This window comes from Cydia fagiglandana, chromosome 14 (genome assembly GCF_963556715.1).
Source record: "Cydia fagiglandana chromosome 14, ilCydFagi1.1, whole genome shotgun sequence".
NCBI classification, from domain to species: Eukaryota; Metazoa; Arthropoda; class Insecta; order Lepidoptera; family Tortricidae; genus Cydia; species Cydia fagiglandana.
In genome coordinates, this window is record NC_085945.1 from 1,177,221 (window position 1) to 1,197,044 (window position 19,824).

At 37.4% G+C, this 19,824-nt stretch overlaps 1 protein-coding gene and 1 long non-coding RNA gene across 2 annotated transcripts in view; both read left to right on the forward strand.

Moving 5' to 3' along the window:
- LOC134670633 (neurobeachin) overlaps window positions 1–19,824 on the forward strand; it is a 604,515-nt gene that overhangs the window by 366,405 nt on the left and 218,286 nt on the right. Inside the window, exons 35-38 of the mRNA XM_063528438.1 lie at window positions 287–438; window positions 862–1,012; window positions 3,423–3,561; window positions 14,611–14,747. Coding sequence (XP_063384508.1) covers window positions 287–438; window positions 862–1,012; window positions 3,423–3,561; window positions 14,611–14,747 — 579 coding nt within the window. The remainder of the gene's footprint in view (window positions 1–286; window positions 439–861; window positions 1,013–3,422; window positions 3,562–14,610; window positions 14,748–19,824) is intronic.
- LOC134670690 (uncharacterized) lies at window positions 3,847–5,580 on the forward strand. Its single transcript, XR_010099107.1, has 2 exons — window positions 3,847–4,997; window positions 5,119–5,580. It is a non-coding gene; the product is annotated as an uncharacterized LOC134670690 (long non-coding RNA).

The window sequence follows — 19,824 nt, forward strand, 5'->3', positions numbered from 1 at the left end:
AATTTTTGTTTGTAAAGGATACTTGATCAGTTGGTTGCTCTTGAGATGAGATCCTGGAGAAATCAAGAGAAATCTTTTTACAGTGAGTTTTATAGTAACTTGTGCATTTTCTCTAAGAAAGTGATTGGAGTAAAATACTGATGAAAACCATAAAGGTAGGGAAATTGTTTTGTGAAATAGGTAATTTTTTTTCTAAAATTAAATTGCATACGTTCATGTTGTTAGTTAAATTGTACATTGCTATTATTAATAACACCTACCTAAGAAAAAATATTTGTATTTCCAGTCACTATGCGCCCGCACGAGCAGCGAGCGCGCCGACGAGGAGCGAACCTGCGAACGCCTCATCGCCGCCGCGCGCCGCCGCGACCACGCCGCCGCCGCGCGCCTACTCGACAAGCTGCGACATTCGCCCGGCGCCGGCAGCGCCGCGGCTGGGTATGTACCTTATAACCATACTACTGCGATAGATGCACTATTGTCAGTCGCTCTGTGCTCGCATGAGCAGCGAACGCGCCGACGGGGAGTGAACCCGCGAACGTCTAATCGCCGCCGCGCGCCGCCGCGACTACCCACCGACAGCCGCACGTTACTCGACAAACTGTGACAATCGCCCATCGCCGGCAGTGTGCCAGCCGGGTATATTTCAAGCTTAAGTATTAAAAAAATATATGCCGATCAAAACATTGGATGGGCTGGGGGTAGTCAGTACCAAAACCCTACCACTGCGATAGATGCAAACCTAAATGGTAGATGGAGGTCTGAGATTAGTCAGTATTAACATATCATCAATAACTCATGTGAGACTGGGTAATGAGTTGGTCGTCGTTAGTGCCTTATTTGCCTAATCTCCTTTTTCAGAAGCACAACTCAGTTCTGGAAACTAGACTCATGGGAAGATGACGCTCGGCGCAGAAGACGCTTGGTCCCCGACCCGCGCGGGCAGCGGCACGCCGCCGCCGCCTTGTCGCGCTCGCCCGCCGCGCCGCCGCCGAGCGACGCTATACTGCAGGTGGGTTATAATGTCCTAGTACTGTTATAGGTCATAGAAGCTGTGGTTACATGGTTTGTGAGACCAAAATCCTAGTAAATTGGCCAATTGGTCGGAATCTATTGGAGGTATTGAACGTGATGTGAGGGAACGTTGATGTGTTTCCGTTTCATGGCTTAACGGGGCACTTGGTAAATGACCGATATGCAGAGACAATATCTGAACTGAGAGCTACACTTACGCCTTTTGTCATCGTACAATACAAATATGGAGCTACTTACAAATTTTTCCCACGCGTACTTACGAGTAACTTTGCGCTAACCTTGCGCATTGTGTATATTTTTTCTTTTTGTGGTTTCCGTCATCCCGCTTGTATACAATACAGCATGATGTTAATACTACTTGTAGGTTATAGTGCCTTGGTACTTATGGGAATCAACATTTAATCCGATAGACTTATATAACCCGGGGCAAGACGAGAGACGGGTTCTAAAGTACCTGATCCTTCAAAATAGGACAAAAAATAAAGCCTCCCTTAAGTTCGATAATAGGCTAGCCCCCACCAGCCCATCGACACCCCATACTTTGATAAATTATGAAAGCCCTTGTTACCAACATTGAGGCATAGAAATAATCTTATCGAATTAAAATGACTGCTGTTGCATTTTGGTGGCACATACCATACTTGCTTTTAACATAGACGTATTATACTTACTTTTCTTTAGGTTGGTATAATTGGTAGTAAAACGTCAAACGTCATTTGAATTGTCGTGAACGTGGAAATACGTGGTTATTTTTTATTGTAATTGGTAAAATAACTTAAGCTGTTATTTAAATGGGGGCCAAATCTTTAAGGAAATGTGAAGTTTGTAGTGGGTGTGTAAGAAGACTAACTACTGACGCATTTTTGGCCAAATTTCCAACTTGATCCGAACAGGTCGGTAAACTGATGTTTGTATGCAATATTTTAATTTTTTACTTTGAGTCGTTAACAGTTACTAATTTAATTAGTTTTAGTCGTGTACAATCCATGATTAAAACGAAAATATTTTGTGAATAAAGTATTTTTAAGTAAAAAACTAAGTAACCTATGACACGAATAGTGTACGACCAATTTTATCGATAATCTCTTTATTTCAGATGTCGATTATGGGCAAAGCTGAGGAAAAGGAAATGAGGATTTGGCGTATTTATTTACCTATTCAAAAGCTGAATGGAAACAAGTTCATTTGTGGAAATCATTCTCCATCCAGTGCCTTCAATAAAAAGGGACCAGATTAAAAAAGAATGCGCGCGAATTCAGCATATTGTAATATGCCTACTTGAATAATAAACTATGTTATTTTTATCATGTAAAATAAAATTGTTTATATATATATAATGTTCTTTTATTTTATTAATAGGTAGTACAGTAGGTAAATACAGCAGCACGTATCGCACATTTATCGATATCGATAAACAGTAGGTACTGGAAGTGTCGAGCCCTAGCGTTGTTTTTTTTGTGTTGGTAGTATTGTGTGGTTTTTCTTTTTTTAACAATTATGGCCTGGATGCGAGATCTTTAAGCCTGTATTTGGTGTGTTGGGATATGTACGTTCATAATTCGGTTCGAGGATTGTTCGAGAGTGCCGACTCTTAAAACGTAGTGATTATATGCTCTTTGGCCCCCACCTTGGCGTTGAAACCCTTATACTACGGAGAGGTTATGCGTTCCTAGTACCAATGTAGATCAAATTTAACCCCTTTCCCACGAACTTTGCGTAAAATGCACTGTCCGCGTTTTTTGTTATGTGGCACTTGTGGCGTCACAAATAGGAAACCACATTTAACGAGTTGAATCCATGTTATTCACCTATTGCGGTGTCCTTCTTGTCAGTTACTAAATTTAGGACGCTCTTTAGATGGATATAAAGGGTACCATCATCACCAGTGCGAACTTGGAATTCATAAGTAAAATAGACCTTAGTGCGAATATATAAAGTTCACCAAAGGCAAGAGTGTTTTCGGCTAGTTTCAGTCTCAAAAACGAAAAACTCTGCCTATGTTTTACCTAAACTCTGCCTTATAGGTTATTCATTAATTGTTGCAATTAATTTTGGCTAAAAAAAATCTACGTTCCTGCCTAATGGCAATGTGTAAAAACAAAAAATAATAACATTATGTTACTATATACAAAGTAGTCCTACCTAGCTATAAGAATACTTGCTATACCCTTTATAGGGTGCCATGTGATTCTATTTTTATTGTACCACCTATGTACCATGGTTTGCAAATAAACGATTTCTATTTCTATTTCAATCTCGTATCATCTGTTCGCACTGGTGATTGACAATTCTTAAACCTTAATGCAACGAAATAAGGTCCACCAATGGTTAAAAACTTAAATCTCCCTTTCTTTACCTGTTCTTCTAAATAAAAAGTGTGGTTTCAGGCAACGGAGGAGCTGCACGCCCGCATCGCGGCGGGCGGCGCGGGGCGCGGGGCGCAGCTGCCGACGCCGGCGGCCGCCGAACTCCTTGATGACGCTGAACTCCTGGTGGATGACAGGGAAATCGATGCCGATCTAACCGGTAACATCTTATTTTTTGAATCTTGTGTATTTGTAATAGTACTTTGTAAAAGTAAAACTTGACTTTTTTTGCTGTCATAAATACTTTGATAAAATATGGACCACTACTACTCTTGATAGCACGCAGCGCAGTGTATGTAGAAGGGTTTTTCTTTCCTTTGCAATTTTGGCGATGTAAACGTCGAGTGACATCAACCAGGCTAGCATGACAATCATGGAGATTTTGACAGATGACAAGATGTTACGGGCATCGGCAATAATTGTGAAAAAATGTGACTGTGTAACACTTTAGGGTAGGCACCCAGTGTTATAAACGTCTGAAGATTATTGTAGATAGGCACTTTATAGGTTAGAAAAGTAGATGTTTGTTTGGTAAGAATTTGGTGGTTATTATACGTTCTACACGGGTATTAGAGTAGATAGGTCAAGGTCGGAGATCAGTAATGTTGTTTCTAATCTTCACATATACGCTTTTGGCTATATTTAGAGGATAAAACTTACCGGAATGGTAGGTCATCAATCATCTATAAATCGTCGCATTTAGCGCATCCATTGTTCGTTCCTGCGTTGTGCTGGGACATAAATACTTTGTTTTCTGTGGAGTTTACACATTTCACCATGGAAATACACTTGTAACATGGAAATACTACGTGGAAATAGCTTTAACTTGGTAAAACGGGTTGAATCGGTGTTGTTTATTACTGTCGCAGTAAACATTGACGTCTGTCAATGACAGTTGGTTTGTTGTCTGTGGTTTTGCACAGACAATCAGTCATACATAAAGAGTATTTATGAATAAACATTTGGTATGTGTTCTTTTATATTTTGCAATTCGTAGTTATAAATAATGTCCTTATTTTTAGCTTTCGAAATTAGTAATTCTTTTTATTTTTGGTGACTTCGGTTTTCTGTAAATGGAATCCGGTCAGTTGCGGTGTCATTGAATGGGAGGTTTTCCATTCACCACTTTGTCTGTGGCTTTGCCATTTTTTCAATTTCGCTTGATCACTACTATCTTTCGTGACAAGATGTAAGACGTAATTTGTACATCATGTCGGCAATTGATTCATGGGGTATGTATTTTATTTAAAGATTGTATTTCCTAAAACTCGGTTAAATTCGGTGTTCAATGTTTTAATCGTTGATATATTTTGTTCCAGTTTGGCCCAAAATATGATTAACCTAGCTTCCTATGCGCCGGTAATGGCGGCATAACCTTTTCACCTCTTTCAAACCAACTTGGTGAGTTGTCCCCACTTTCTAAATATACGGAAGGAAAGGCGAAGTTGTTTATTGTCAATTGCAATTAGCTAATGTCGTGTTTTGGTGTGAATTTCCAGCAATTCCTTGACAAAGATGAGACATCATCTTGTTTCACCGCGTGGGCCTACGTCGCCACGTCTGGTGTCTAATATAAGGGACTCGGCTTAGAAACCGGTAAGGATTTTTTAATCTCATTATTTCCGCAAGCTAAATCGCGCGTTGTCCCAATTAAATATAAATATAACTTTTTATAACATAACCTCTCTAAAACCTAGAACATTCTCTTTGTTTCTAGGGTTCCTTTTGGCTAGGCCTGTCCTTTGGCTAGGCCTACTTCTTGCCTTGGCTTGGCCCTTGGCTTTTGGAAGATCTAGGGTGGTGTCGCACCTTGCTAGTTGGGAAGCCGTCTTCTCCACTTAATTTTTGGACTCGAGGTGAAGTGTTTATTCGATAAAACTGTGAGTTAAAAACTTATATTTACATTAGTGACTGTGTTCCTTTGCTGGAAAGGATAAACAATATTTAAGTCTGAATTTCTTTTTAACGTGAACTTTCTACATGGTAAATTCTATTATTATTATGAAACCTGTAATTCCTATGTAGGATTTTGTGTGTATTGCAGGCCCGAGTATGCCTGAGATGTACTTAAGTTAAATTTAATTAGTAATAGTTACGGTACGTAATTTAAATGTTAAGTCTCGAGGCCGCAGCAGGTCTTATTGTGATGTAAAGTGAATAAAAGTATTTAGTAAATAAATTTGTATTTTCATTTGGATATGTCATACGTTTGATGAGTATAGTATCCTGGCGTCCTACTTTAAATATTTGGATATCTATTCTCACTCCATAGTGGCAGAAACCACGACCCTATCTATGCTCGTAGTTAGCCGTAAGCATTTTTGAATTTTTAAGTAGGTAGATCTTGGGGGTTCTGGACCACTTACCCAGAGCTCACCCTCCCCTATTACAGTGGCGTGCCCAACGTATGGCCTGTGGAGAATGACATTTCCAAGTGAAACATTTTAGAAATATTTTAGTATTAAGGTTTTTATATGTAAAGGGAATTGCAAGTTGTTGTTTGAAAGTGTTGTTTGTGTTGGAGGTTAAACTTATAAATTTAACCAACTTATAAATAAAGCTATACTTTATACGCTAAATAATTAGCTATACTTAAAGAGATTTTCTCAATATTCTAAAATACTTAAAAACTGTTAAAATCTAATAAAATTTTAACTTATCTTTAAAATATTATAACTCTATACTGACTTACTTCTGATATTACATATCAATCTTGAAAAATGGATTTCATAAAAGCTGGTTGTAAAATCACCCATTTACATAAAGACGAAATGTCACATGAATTAGCGATTCGCAGACTTCCGGTTAATCCCATCTCACGTAGATCCAGTCTGTGTCAAGCTTTGAAACAAACTGCAGATTTAGCCAAAAAGGGTAGTCTGAAGTTCCAGGACTTGGTAATAAGTAATGAAGCTTCCGAATTAGAACTCTGTCAGCATAAGGTAGAGGAGATAGAGTTAGAAGCAAAAGGAGAATTATCAGCAGCGGCGATCGACAGGCTATCCTCGCGTTGCAAATATCTATTGTGTCGTATTTCACGGTTGCCTCAGGAGACCGAAGCGGTACTTCTGTTGAAAACGTTAATTACTTCTTTATTGGATCGGTTGAATGAGCAAGGCTCTTCTGCGTCGTCTGGTTCGAATGATGACTTTCAATCTCCTAACGAATCTCGTATTGTTAGAGAGATTATTTACAAAACGGATAAGACTTTTAATATAAATTCTTTAAATTTGAAATTTAAAGGTGACACTTGTGTTCGTACTTTCCTGTCTCGCCTCGAAGAGTTGCGAGATGCTAGAAGAATTTCCGAAAGCCGAATATATAGAGGTTTTCCTGAGATTCTCGAAGGTCCTGCGTTGTCGTGGTTCCGGTCGCAACGTACGAAACTTACTACTTATAAAGAAGTCACCGCGGCTTTACAAGATGAATTTGATATACCTGATTTGGATCATCAGTTGTTACAGGAAATACGGGCTAGGACTCAAGCCAAGTCTGAAACTATTGTTTATTTCGTATCGACCATTCTAGGAATGTATGAGCGTCTTGCAAAAGAGGTTCCTGAACAAGAAAAGCTGGATACTATGATGAGAAACATTCGTCCGGAGTATTCCAAAGATTTAGCTTTACATGACATAGGATCGATTGAGCAGTTGAAGTCGTTGTGTAAACGCATAGAACTAGCTCAGGTTAAGGCTAAACAATTTCGTGAACCGGTTTTATCAAACCAGTCAAATAATTCTTCATCAGAACATCCACCAAAGAACGTTGAACCTAGGAATAGGTCCTTCCAGTCTCGTTTTCCTAATTCTTCCAGAAACTTTGTTGCTGCGGCAGCACAAAGCTCTTCTCAACTAAAATGTTTTAGATGTGGTAGGTCCAACCATAACACTAAAGAGTGCAAGAGCTCTAGAGATATCGTTTGCTTTAAATGTGGAGAAAAAGGGGTGAAAACTCCCGAATGTGTTAAATGTAACTCCAAGACAAAAAACTAAATAAGGTCTTTTCTGTTAATAATAAATGTCGACCTTCTGCTCCCTATCGCGCAGAAAAGACGATTTTCTTTAACCCTCCAAAGGGAGACAATAGGGTATATGCGCTATTGAATATACTTAACTTGAATTTCAAGGCATTGTTAGATTGTGGTGCCAGTGTTAGTTTCCTGGGCCACAACAGCCATTTAGTATTCGCCACAGGTGGGATTCCTATTCAAAAACATACGAAACCTGTTATGGTGAACGTAGCTGACGATCATCGAATCGTATCTACTGAATATATGGTTTTACCAGTAAATTATAAAGGTCAAGTTAAACTTATACACTTTAATATTCAACCGGAGATTGCCACTCCAATGGTACTTGGTTTAAACTTTTGGAGAGCCTATGGATTAGCTCCAGGCCTCATTACTGATATAGAAAAAACTGATTCTCATTATATTGCTAGTCTTGACGCTTTACCGTCAGAGACAGGACTTACTACTTATGACTCTTTATCTTCTGAACAAAAGTCTCGACTAGAGACTACTAAATCTCTTTTTGATCAAATTGATACTGATAAGGTTGGTTTGGGAAAGACTCACTTAATTGAACATGTTATAAATACCGGAGATACTCCTCCGATAAAACAAAAATATTATCGACTTAGTCCTTTTAAACAAGTTGCACTAGCTAAAGAGGTAGATCGTATGCTGAAAGAAGGAATTGTCGAACCTTCTCATTCCCCATGGAATTCTCCTGTCGTTATGGTGGAAAAACCTAACGGAGACTTAAGACTTTGTTTAGATAGTAGAAAAGTAAACGCAGTTTCAAAATCTGATGCGTATCCCGTACCACATGTTCAATACATACTGGATAATTTACGCGATGCGAAATTCCTTACCTCTCTTGATTTGAGTGCGGCATATCATCAGATTCCTCTTAGTGAAGACTCCAAGGAGAAAACTAGTTTTACTGTACCAGGAAAAGGGTTATTCCACTATAATAGAATGTGTTTTGGTTTGGTAGGCGCTTCTGCGACTATGCAACGTCTCATGGATAACCTCTTTACTTCACATTTTGATCACAAAGTCTTCTGTTATATTGATGACATAATTATTTGTACTTCCGATTTCGATGAACACATAAGATTACTTAAAGCGGTTTTTGAAAAATTAAAATCAGCAAATTTAACTATTAATATGAAAAAGTCATCCTTCTGTAGGAGTGAACTGAAATATCTAGGATATTTAGTTGATAGATACGGTCTGCGAACCGATCCATCTAAAATTGATGTAATTTTAAATTTTCCTACGCCTAAAGATGCTAAGGATATTAAACGTTTTCTTGGAATGTGCGGTTGGTACCGTCGTTTCATTAATAATTTCGCAAAGATAGCTCGTCCCTTATCTCGCTTAACGAGTAAGAAAGTAAAATTTGAATGGACAAATGAAGTTAACGATTCTTTTAACATACTTAAATCTGCCTTAGTTTCTTCTCCTATTCTTAAATGCCCTAACTTTAATGAAAGCTTCTATATACATACGGATGCATCTTCTTACGCCGTAGGCGCGGTCTTGACTCAGTCTTATAATGGGATCGATCATCCGATCGCATACTGCAGCCGTACACTTAACCAACCAGAGACGAACTATTCGGCTACTGAGCGCGAACTCTTAGCTGTGATTTATGGTCTCGAGCAATTTCGTGCATATGTAGAAGGGAGAAAATGCTATATTATAACTGATCATGCATCTTTAAAATGGTTCCAAAACTTAAAAAACCCTACTGGACGATTAAATCGATGGGCGTGTAGATTAAGTCAATTTAACTGTGAAATTATTCATCGGAAGGGCAAAGAACATGTCATACCTGACTGTCTTTCTCGTATTCATGTCAGTTCTATAAATTCTGTTACTATTCAAGACCCTTGGTATCTTGATATATATAAAAAGGTATCTGAAAAACCTTCTCTCTTTCCAAACTTTAAAATTGAAAATGATAAACTTTTCCGTTACTCTAAGAATAAGTATCGTCTGACAGCTCAATTTGACTGGAAGCTGGTACTCCCTTATGAGCACCGAAATGAAATCTTAAATAAGTATCATGATGATCCTACTGCCGGTCATTTTGGCGTGGCTAAAACCCATTCCAAAATAGCGGACTTATATTATTGGCCTACGTTGTTTCAAGACGTGAAAGAATACGTCGATTCTTGTGAAATTTGTAAAACTTATAAACCTGTTAATTTAGCTCGTCCTGGCTTGATGGGTAATCCCCGACGTATATCGTCACCAGGCGAAGCCATATCTTGTGATATTCTTGGTCCCTTTCCTCCGTCTTATTTGAGAAATCAGTATCTTTTTGTATGTGCTGATTATTTCAGTAAGTATGTGACTTTGTTTCCACTACGCAACATAACTGCGAAAGCTATAGTTAAGTGTATGGAAAAAGGGATATTTCTTATACATGGGGTTCCTAAATATATATTCTGCGACAATGGTGTTCAATTTACTTCAAAAGACTTTCGAGACTTAATGTCCAAATATAATGTCCCTCATATTTTCTATAACCCTAGATATCATCCTCAGACGAATCAAACGGAACGAGTGAACCGTGAACTTGTAAGAACTATTGCTTCATACGTGCGTTCTGATCACCGTAACTGGGATAAGAACATATCGGAAATACAATGTGCATTAAATACAGCTCGTCACGAAGTAACTAAAGATACACCGTATTTTCTAACACATGGTCGTCAGATGATTCTAGATGGTTCTCTTTATAATAGTGAAGGTCCTATAGATCAAAACGCGCTCGAATTAGATACCAGTGGTGCTTTTTCTGAAAAACTTAAAGAGCTTAAAACTATATTTCAAAAAGTGCGTAACTCGTTGATCGCCTCCCATGAACGTAATGCTAGGTATTACAACATGAGGAAGCGTCACGTAGAACTAGAAGAAGGGCAAATCGTTTATAAAAGATGTTTCCCATTGTCAAATGCAGCAAAACATTTCTCAGCTAAATTAGCGCCCCGTTATGACAAGTGTGTCATTCATAAAAAATTAAGTCCTCTTGTATACTCTTTAAAATCCTTAGAAGGAAAACTTCTAGGTAACTTTCATATAAAAGATATTGTACGTCCTGGTGAAGCCGAGCCGTCTTCGTAGCGGTACTCGTCTTTTCACTTGTTGGCTCAATACTTAAATTTGAAATATCCTATATGATACTAAATACTGAACTTACCTACTGAACTGAATGCAGCCTGACGCAAGCTTGTTTTCATCAGACCGGGTAATCGTTCCATGTATTTGATTCTATATATATTGGTACCGGATGCATACGGACCAATCTTAATCTTGATATGTCCTTATAAAGACATAAAACATTAAATAATCTGAATAAACTACAGAAACTTACTTAACTTATAAACCCTTAAGTGGGACTACTCTATAAAACATTATTAAATCGTGAAACGAGACTACGTTCTCAATAAACTCTGTACTGTGACCAAACTTTTGTTTGTCGATATAGGAATTGTGTATTGGCTAGATGATGCAGCTCTTTACTTAGTTCCACCTTTGTCGGTGATAGGCAATTTCTTTAATAAAGGGAAAGTTTTTTTTCTCGGGTTGCCGTCTTTGACATCCTCTTCTAGATTTAGGTAAGTATTCACTAGGAATAAGTAGATCCGGATCAAAATTAGTTGTTAGTTTTTCCTTGGTTGAATTGGCCATTCACCAAGTCATAGATATAAGTTTTGTCATAAGGTTTGTTTTCTTTACGGATTATCTGTGTTCTCGTGGTTAAGTTTGGTAAGTTAAGGTGTAACTTCATATTAGACGCATAATTTAAAAAAAAAAATATTTTTTTTTCAAAAAAAAATTTTTTTTTTTAACCCAACTAAAGATGAACTGTAACACTTTAGGGTAGGCACCCAGTGTTATAAACGTCTGAAGATTATTGTAGATAGGCACTTTATAGGTTAGAAAAGTAGATGTTTGTTTGGTAAGAATTTGGTGGTTATTATACGTTCTACACGGGTATTAGAGTAGATAGGTCAAGGTCGGAGATCAGTAATGTTGTTTCTAATCTTCACATATACGCTTTTGGCTATATTTAGAGGATAAAACTTACCGGAATGGTAGGTCATCAATCATCTATAAATCGTCGCATTTAGCGCATCCATTGTTCGTTCCTGCGTTGTGCTGGGACATAAATACTTTGTTTTCTGTGGAGTTTACACATTTCACCATGGAAATACACTTGTAACATGGAAATACTACGTGGAAATAGCTTTAACTTGGTAAAACGGGTTGAATCGGTGTTGTTTATTACTGTCGCAGTAAACATTGACGTCTGTCAATGACAGTTGGTTTGTTGTCTGTGGTTTTGCACAGACAATCAGTCATACATAAAGAGTATTTATGAATAAACATTTGGTATGTGTTCTTTTATATTTTGCAATTCGTAGTTATAAATAATGTCCTTATTTTTAGCTTTCGAAATTAGTAATTCTTTTTATTTTTGGTGACTTCGGTTTTCTGTAAATGGAATCCGGTCAGTTGCGGTGTCATTGAATGGGAGGTTTTCCATTCACCACTTTGTCTGTGGCTTTGCCATTTTTTCAATTTCGCTTGATCACTACTATCTTTCGTGACAAGATGTAAGACGTAATTTGTACATCATGTCGGCAATTGATTCATGGGGTATGTATTTTATTTAAAGATTGTATTTCCTAAAACTCGGTTAAATTCGGTGTTCAATGTTTTAATCGTTGATATATTTTGTTCCAGTTTGGCCCAAAATATGATTAACCTAGCTTCCTATGCGCCGGTAATGGCGGCATAACCTTTTCACCTCTTTCAAACCAACTTGGTGAGTTGTCCCCACTTTCTAAATATACGGAAGGAAAGGCGAAGTTGTTTATTGTCAATTGCAATTAGCTAATGTCGTGTTTTGGTGTGAATTTCCAGCAATTCCTTGACAAAGATGAGACATCATCTTGTTTCACCGCGTGGGCCTACGTCGCCACGTCTGGTGTCTAATATAAGGGACTCGGCTTAGAAACCGGTAAGGATTTTTTAATCTCATTATTTCCGCAAGCTAAATCGCGCGTTGTCCCAATTAAATATAAATATAACTTTTTATAACATAACCTCTCTAAAACCTAGAACATTCTCTTTGTTTCTAGGGTTCCTTTTGGCTAGGCCTGTCCTTTGGCTAGGCCTACTTCTTGCCTTGGCTTGGCCCTTGGCTTTTGGAAGATCTAGGGTGGTGTCGCACCTTGCTAGTTGGGAAGCCGTCTTCTCCACTTAATTTTTGGACTCGAGGTGAAGTGTTTATTCGATAAAACTGTGAGTTAAAAACTTATATTTACATTAGTGACTGTGTTCCTTTGCTGGAAAGGATAAACAATATTTAAGTCTGAATTTCTTTTTAACGTGAACTTTCTACATGGTAAATTCTATTATTATTATGAAACCTGTAATTCCTATGTAGGATTTTGTGTGTATTGCAGGCCCGAGTATGCCTGAGATGTACTTAAGTTAAATTTAATTAGTAATAGTTACGGTACGTAATTTAAATGTTAAGTCTCGAGGCCGCAGCAGGTCTTATTGTGATGTAAAGTGAATAAAAGTATTTAGTAAATAAATTTGTATTTTCATTTGGATATGTCATACGTTTGATGAGTATAGTATCCTGGCGTCCTACTTTAAATATTTGGATATCTATTCTCACTCCATAGTGGCAGAAACCACGACCCTATCTATGCTCGTAGTTAGCCGTAAGCATTTTTGAATTTTTAAGTAGGTAGATCTTGGGGGTTCTGGACCACTTACCCAGAGCTCACCCTCCCCTATTACAACTGTCAATACAATACTGTCCATTTGTACATACTTGAAGATAAAAGTGGCCTAAAAGTATGAGGGGAGGCGTTTTAATTTATTCAGCATTGTTTGCGAAATATAAATTATATTTATATTTCGCAAGATAAACACAAACGGTGTGACATTCACCGGGCTACCATAAGATCCATGGAGCTGGTCTGGAATGGGCTCACTCAGCTTATAAATCATTGTATCTTGTATCTTTAAAAATCAGAACTTAGAAGACAGCTTTTTGCAAAGCATTATGTAAATATGTACAAACAGCAACACACCTAACTGTATACCATTGGACCTTATTACAAAAGGCATAAGGTCCACTGAAGTACAGTTAACAGTGTGGGCGATGGTACTAACAACAACACTTACCTGAACATCGGTGAACCTTTCTATCTTTGCAATAAAATGTACTAAAAACACCTGTTATAAATTCGCTAAATAAACAAATGGACGTGTGACATCAACCAGGAAATCATAAAAACCGCAGAGCTTTCCAAAAATGTTCGTAAATACAGTGACAAGATGAATCTCCAAGAAGGGACCATTGATTTGCAAGGGATATAATATACTCGTAGAACCTTTGAAAATACAAAGACCCTGTTAACTGACAACTCGTAAACCTTAATGCAAAGAAATACGGTCCACCAATGGTTGCTATTCATACCTACCTGACAATTTCCCAAGTAAACAATTAAAAGAAGTGTGGGGGACCCTTATATTATGTAGCATTGTTTGCTTTGCTTATGCTTCAATTTCAGAAAAAAAAAACAATGCTCCATGGCTAACACTGTTCCTTGGTTAGAATGACATCCCGATTGGTGTTCTGAGTATTTTTATTGTATGTTTGCAGTTCTTTCGTTGTATATTTTTTTAATGTGCTTTTCAATAAAAATTGACGAATCCGTTTCACTAATTTTTCCATCAGATCTGTTCAGAGCTCCATGGTTTCATGGTGCCCTGATGGATTATCACGCAATGTTTGTTTATTTTGCACAACAATTTGTGTTTTAATTGTTAGGTGAATGAAGCTTTATTGAAATGTAACTGATATGTGGCAAGGTAGTGAAACAAATTTTCCAATCTTGATTGAAAAACAAACACTCATTTTGAAAAAAAAATAAAAATACATAGAAAGACGTACTCTAATCAAGGAGCACTGTTGGTCGCTGTTGGTCGGCGACTATCTAACCTGTCAAAGGACGCTATCTGCTTCTTCTTTTTTTCAATTAATACCTACTCACAATATTTAGTCACAATAAAACCACCTACTTATTAATTTCGCTTTATAAACAAACATTGTGTGACAAACAACCAGGACCACATGAATGTAACAGAGTTCGTTTTTCGCAGGCCCAGTGAACATAAGTACGAAGGCGAGGCTAGTGGCTCCAGGATTGGTCGCTCCGGGCACCGTTTCTTTGACGTCGACGGAGCTGTACTTCGAGGTCGATGAGGACGACCCGGAGTATAAGAAGATTGACCCTGAGGTTAGTGGATATCATACCCTCCTAAGGCCCAACCATACAACTGAAAAATGCAATATTTGCCACAGAAATTTGAACCTTTAGTGTAGGAAATAGAGTTGATTTTGCGTTGTTCCAAAACAGATCGAAACGAATCAAAAGCAACTCTGTTCCAATCGAATATGATTTAAATTTCATTGAACTGAATACGTACTATAGGATATAATTATAATTATACTATTTACGTAATAACTTCAAGTTATAAAGTAAAATTTGAAGTCAGACCGTATCGCACAGTGCCATCTAGTAGAAATAAGGTGTTTCACTTTGTTGGTTACGTCGCGCGCCGGTGCGCTTCGATGTAGTTTTCGGAAGTTGTTGAGCTTTGGAGGAGCTAGTTCATGTACGTTTCGGTAGGTGTCGCTAATTCGTTAATATTGAGTATTTTTAAGCGCAACTCAAAAGGACTCGAGTCTCCTAATAAAGACTCCGTCAAAGAAAATAAGCGTTACTGTGTAATGGGTACACCACACCCATGATTTTAACATGAAGATATAATTAATTTTGAAAATTTAGGTAGTAAATGAGTACCTAGTCTGAAAAGGACTCAAGTCACACTACATCTACAAATGGCTCAGGGTCTGGGTCTCTAACAAGTTGCAAATGATATCGGCACAAATGTTTACACACAAACAGTAACGCATACGTAATATCAATTACCAGGGTATAATAAGTACTAGGAAGCATCAGTTAGGCCAGATTGAACCGTCCGGGGCCGGACAGGCGCCCCGCGGGCCGCGACGGGACGCCATTGTCCCGCCGTCCGGGACGCCTTTGTCCGGGACAGCGGAGATGCCCCACACGCCGGTCTAGGGAGGGGGCACTGTCGATAAACGCACTGTCAGATTCAGGTAGACAGTCGTAATAATATTAAATAGGATATCCTAGGAGAAGTGTGTTAAAAGCTGTTAATTTTTTTCTCGTAAAAGTTTTTTGAGTCGGTATTTGTTTATTTAATCAAACTACGTAGTACGTACAGTGAGAATATAACATAAAAAAAAACAAACAGACCTTATCCAGCTCAGCACTTTAGCAAACGAAAGTAGAAAGAAACCTAAGTTTAACTCTAAATTAAGTATTTCAAAAATCCATAATAATGTGTGTCTTTGAGCTCCGATGCACGACTAGAGTTTACTTCTTCCTTACAAACGATTATAAAATTTAAGATCAAAACTTCCCAAATTGATAGTTGTTATTTGTTGGAATTTAATAAATTAACCCCTTATTCATAAAACTTTATGGGCCTGATTTAGTTAAATTATGTTTTATCCCTTTCTTACAAAGACATAAGTCTAAATGACAGATAAAGACAAACGATTCATAGCTATATCAGGCCAGTAACGCGCTTATGAATAACGCCAGAAATGTTTCCATGCAGTCGTTGCTAGGGGATGCGCAAGATAAATTGCCACGAAACAACGAAACAACGTACCCAACGTAACCGTTTGATTTTACTCCCCATACATTTTCATAACCCGGGCTTATATATGAAAATCAACTGTACTAACATATCGATAAATCTTGCGGCCCCGCACTACCATGGCGCCTCGCCGCGGGGCCGTATTGTTCGAATCCTAAGTGCCTCATATTCGGTTACCCGCCTCGCGCTATACATATCGATACGCACCCATCCCAACACTATACCATCCTACAAGACTCTTTTAACCCATTTAAATTTGAATCTTATACTTTTAAGTTTAAGGTTGATTTTTGAGGGTGGTAGAAATGGTTGATAGGCTTGTTTAGTATGGAAAGGGCTATCATAATTTTAAATTTTACTACTTCTTGAATACACGAGAGTTAATAAATAATCGTACAATGGCGTCGCGCCTTCGAGTTCAGTATTGTCATGCGATAGTCTTCGTAATTTATAATATTTGTTTAATATCCATTATACTTTTGTTCAAGTGAATATTTTATCGTGTGGGTTTTGTTAATGGGTTGTAATTGTCGTGTCCGGATTAACGGGATTATTACCTGTTTACTTTATTATGATTGTTAATTAATTGCGTGTCATAAAATGGGATTGTCGTTTTACTTTTTATATAGGGATAGTACGGTCGGTACCCCAACTTAAGTTACCCAAGTTGCCATATTAATTGTATAGAAAAATAACAACAACAAATACTACCTATAAGCATAATAAAATATAATTAAATATTTAAGTGGGGCTCCCATACAACAAACGTGATTCTTTTGCCGTTTTTTGCGTAATGGTACGGAACCACGTCTACGCCTCGGCTAGTCTGTGGCCATGAGTAAGCCCATTCATAATAATAATTAAAAAAAAAAACCCTTCGTGCGCGAGTCCGACTCGCACTTGGCCGATTTTTTTAGCGCAATTGCAATCATAACTTCGAGATAATAGTTTGAATATGTTTATTATCTTAACAAATGAAATTGCAAATGAATCCAACTGACCCCGTAAGTATAACTACACTAAAGTTTACCGGCCTAAATCACAAGCGACAGCGGGTTGATATTATTTGATTGTTTTTGTTACAGAAATCGATTCAGCGAATATTTTATTTAATCTGAATCGCATGATAATCAATCACACAAGCAAAGGCCGATTTTTTCTTATAAAATTTGTATATATTTTTTTGTAATTAGACAATCTTTAACTTTTTGGTTTTATGTAAAGATTGTCTCATTTGTAAAACAATCTTATTTAAAACTAAAAGCACCGCACCGAGCCACAGAATAAATAATAGTACTATAGGTACAGAAGACTCACTCTCTAACAAAACGCGTCTGTTACTATCAGGACAGATATGGCCGCTAGGTGGCGACAGCGCCATGCGCGGCTTATGGCTAGCTACCAAAATTGGTGTGGAACGGATGTACTTGTAGCCACCTTTAGCAAAGCGACGAAATCGCGGAGTGAGCCACGCCTGACCGAGCGTAGCCGTAGGTAATCTTACGCGAGTTACGAGTACAATATTGGATGTACCACGAATTAAGAGTGTATAGTATAGCTACCCAAAATTTTTGTTCCCCATTATTTTTTGTTCCATTCGCGTTTTTCCCCACTTTTTTATTTTCCTATGTAGTTGTTGTCACTATTAGGCTACTTTCTCGGACGCATGAATTTCTATACGTTTTTGTTGCTACGCCTATTTTATTCCATGCATTTTGTCTCCTAGTCCGTATTATCTCCATACCTATCATGTACCTGTAGAACCAAATCTCACTATTATTTTATCATATACTGTTATTCTGTCACACCAAATGACTGAAAGTGAAATGGCGTATGAACCAAAAACTTAATGTCAAAAAATTACCAATCCATAGTATTATCATGCCGCGATCAGAAAGGGATTAGAAATAACAGATTTCCATACACTTACGTCAAAATCAATATGGATTGACAGCTATCTCAATCCCTTTTTAATTGCGATTCAGTAATATCAGTTATGCACTTACATAGGTCTTCACTCTTTTCAGGTACCTAGGTAGGAAGTACAATCAGCGTCAAAGAATTAGTGGCAACCAAAGTAGCTAAATATATCGGAACAGATCTTTGTTTTTAGTTGTATGACGGTAGGTAAGGATGTTGGCCTCTTGGATTGTTATCGAATATATTATGATGCTGACTGTATGTGACGTTGTATGTATAACTTTAAAACCAGGGATATTTTTGAGATATTGCAATTAAAATTTACAAAAATCAAATCGCTATACGTATGAGTAGTCCGGCATATAGAGACTATCTGTCATTCTACATAAAAAAAAACACCATAAATAAATATGATAAATGTTTGTAATCGGTCATGGGTTATTATAAACTTTAAAATTTTACATTAATATGTAAATAACAAAACTAAAAATCTTATCAATACCCGCTTTACTTAAAAGTAAATCTTAACAACTAAACAAACACCGATTTTTTAAAAATAATGTCCTAAAAGTATAAACGTAGTTTCTATTTACCAATAATAGTCTGATGTAGTAATAGTCTTTTTATACCTTATTATACTTATATTTTATATTTAAGAATTGATAAAAGTGTTATACATTCTTCTAACGAGGATATTCCCTGAAGGTACTTATTAGCAATTGACTGAATTTTTTTGTCCATCAGCGTATATTTTTTGTTCCGTTTGCGAAAAATATCGCTTCTTATTTCGTTTTGAAGATTAGTGAAATTTACATCTAATGCTTCTTGCCGTAATTGGTCCAAAAAGTACAATAAGTTACTGTTATTATGTATCCTGTTATTCATTTTTTTGTGCCAGCTTTCGGCGACATTGTTTGTTCTATGTCTGTGCCCAAAGCACGACATTATGTAAACCATGTCCAGTTTAATCCACTGTTTAAGCATGTATTCGTTAAACCTTGTTACTTCAGTTATTTGTGGTGACGACGCTAATACAATCATCCACCCTTCGTGGATTTTCAGCGCTGGTAAATGAGCCAATGCAGCACACTTTGCAACATACCTTGCCCCTTCGCGACTACTAGTTGTCCCAAAGATGTCGGCATTTTTGTACAGGGCCTGAGAATAATGGAAATAACACCCACTGATGGTGGCTGACGGGTAAACAATCCGAATAGCATTTATTGCACCAATTTCATAGTCAACTTTGACGCATTCTGGCCGAAATGTTGGAATACTTTGCTCCACTGCCTTGAACAATCTTTCATACGTGCATTGCCGCTTATCAGGCAACAATGCATATATGCACGGCACGACTTTCGTATGCTCTTCATCAGATCCGATGTCCACGTGTATGGTATATAACTGTACATATGGTTCAGGTACCATTTTAAATGTCCCGTCTAAAAAAAAAGTCTTATAACCTGAAATCCAATTCTTACATTCGTCAGATATACATATCAAAATGTCATCGTCCTTGACGCAAACGAAGTTTTTGGCTATGTTTTCTGGTATAACAATATCTTCAAAACTTTTAAACTGCGAAATTAGACTGGATTTTTGTCTGGCCTTGTACAACGAATCTCTCACATTATGAAATGTTGGTAGTTTATCCGCATATTCCACCGTTTTTAGTGGGGCCATTTGTTCTCTAAAAATGGT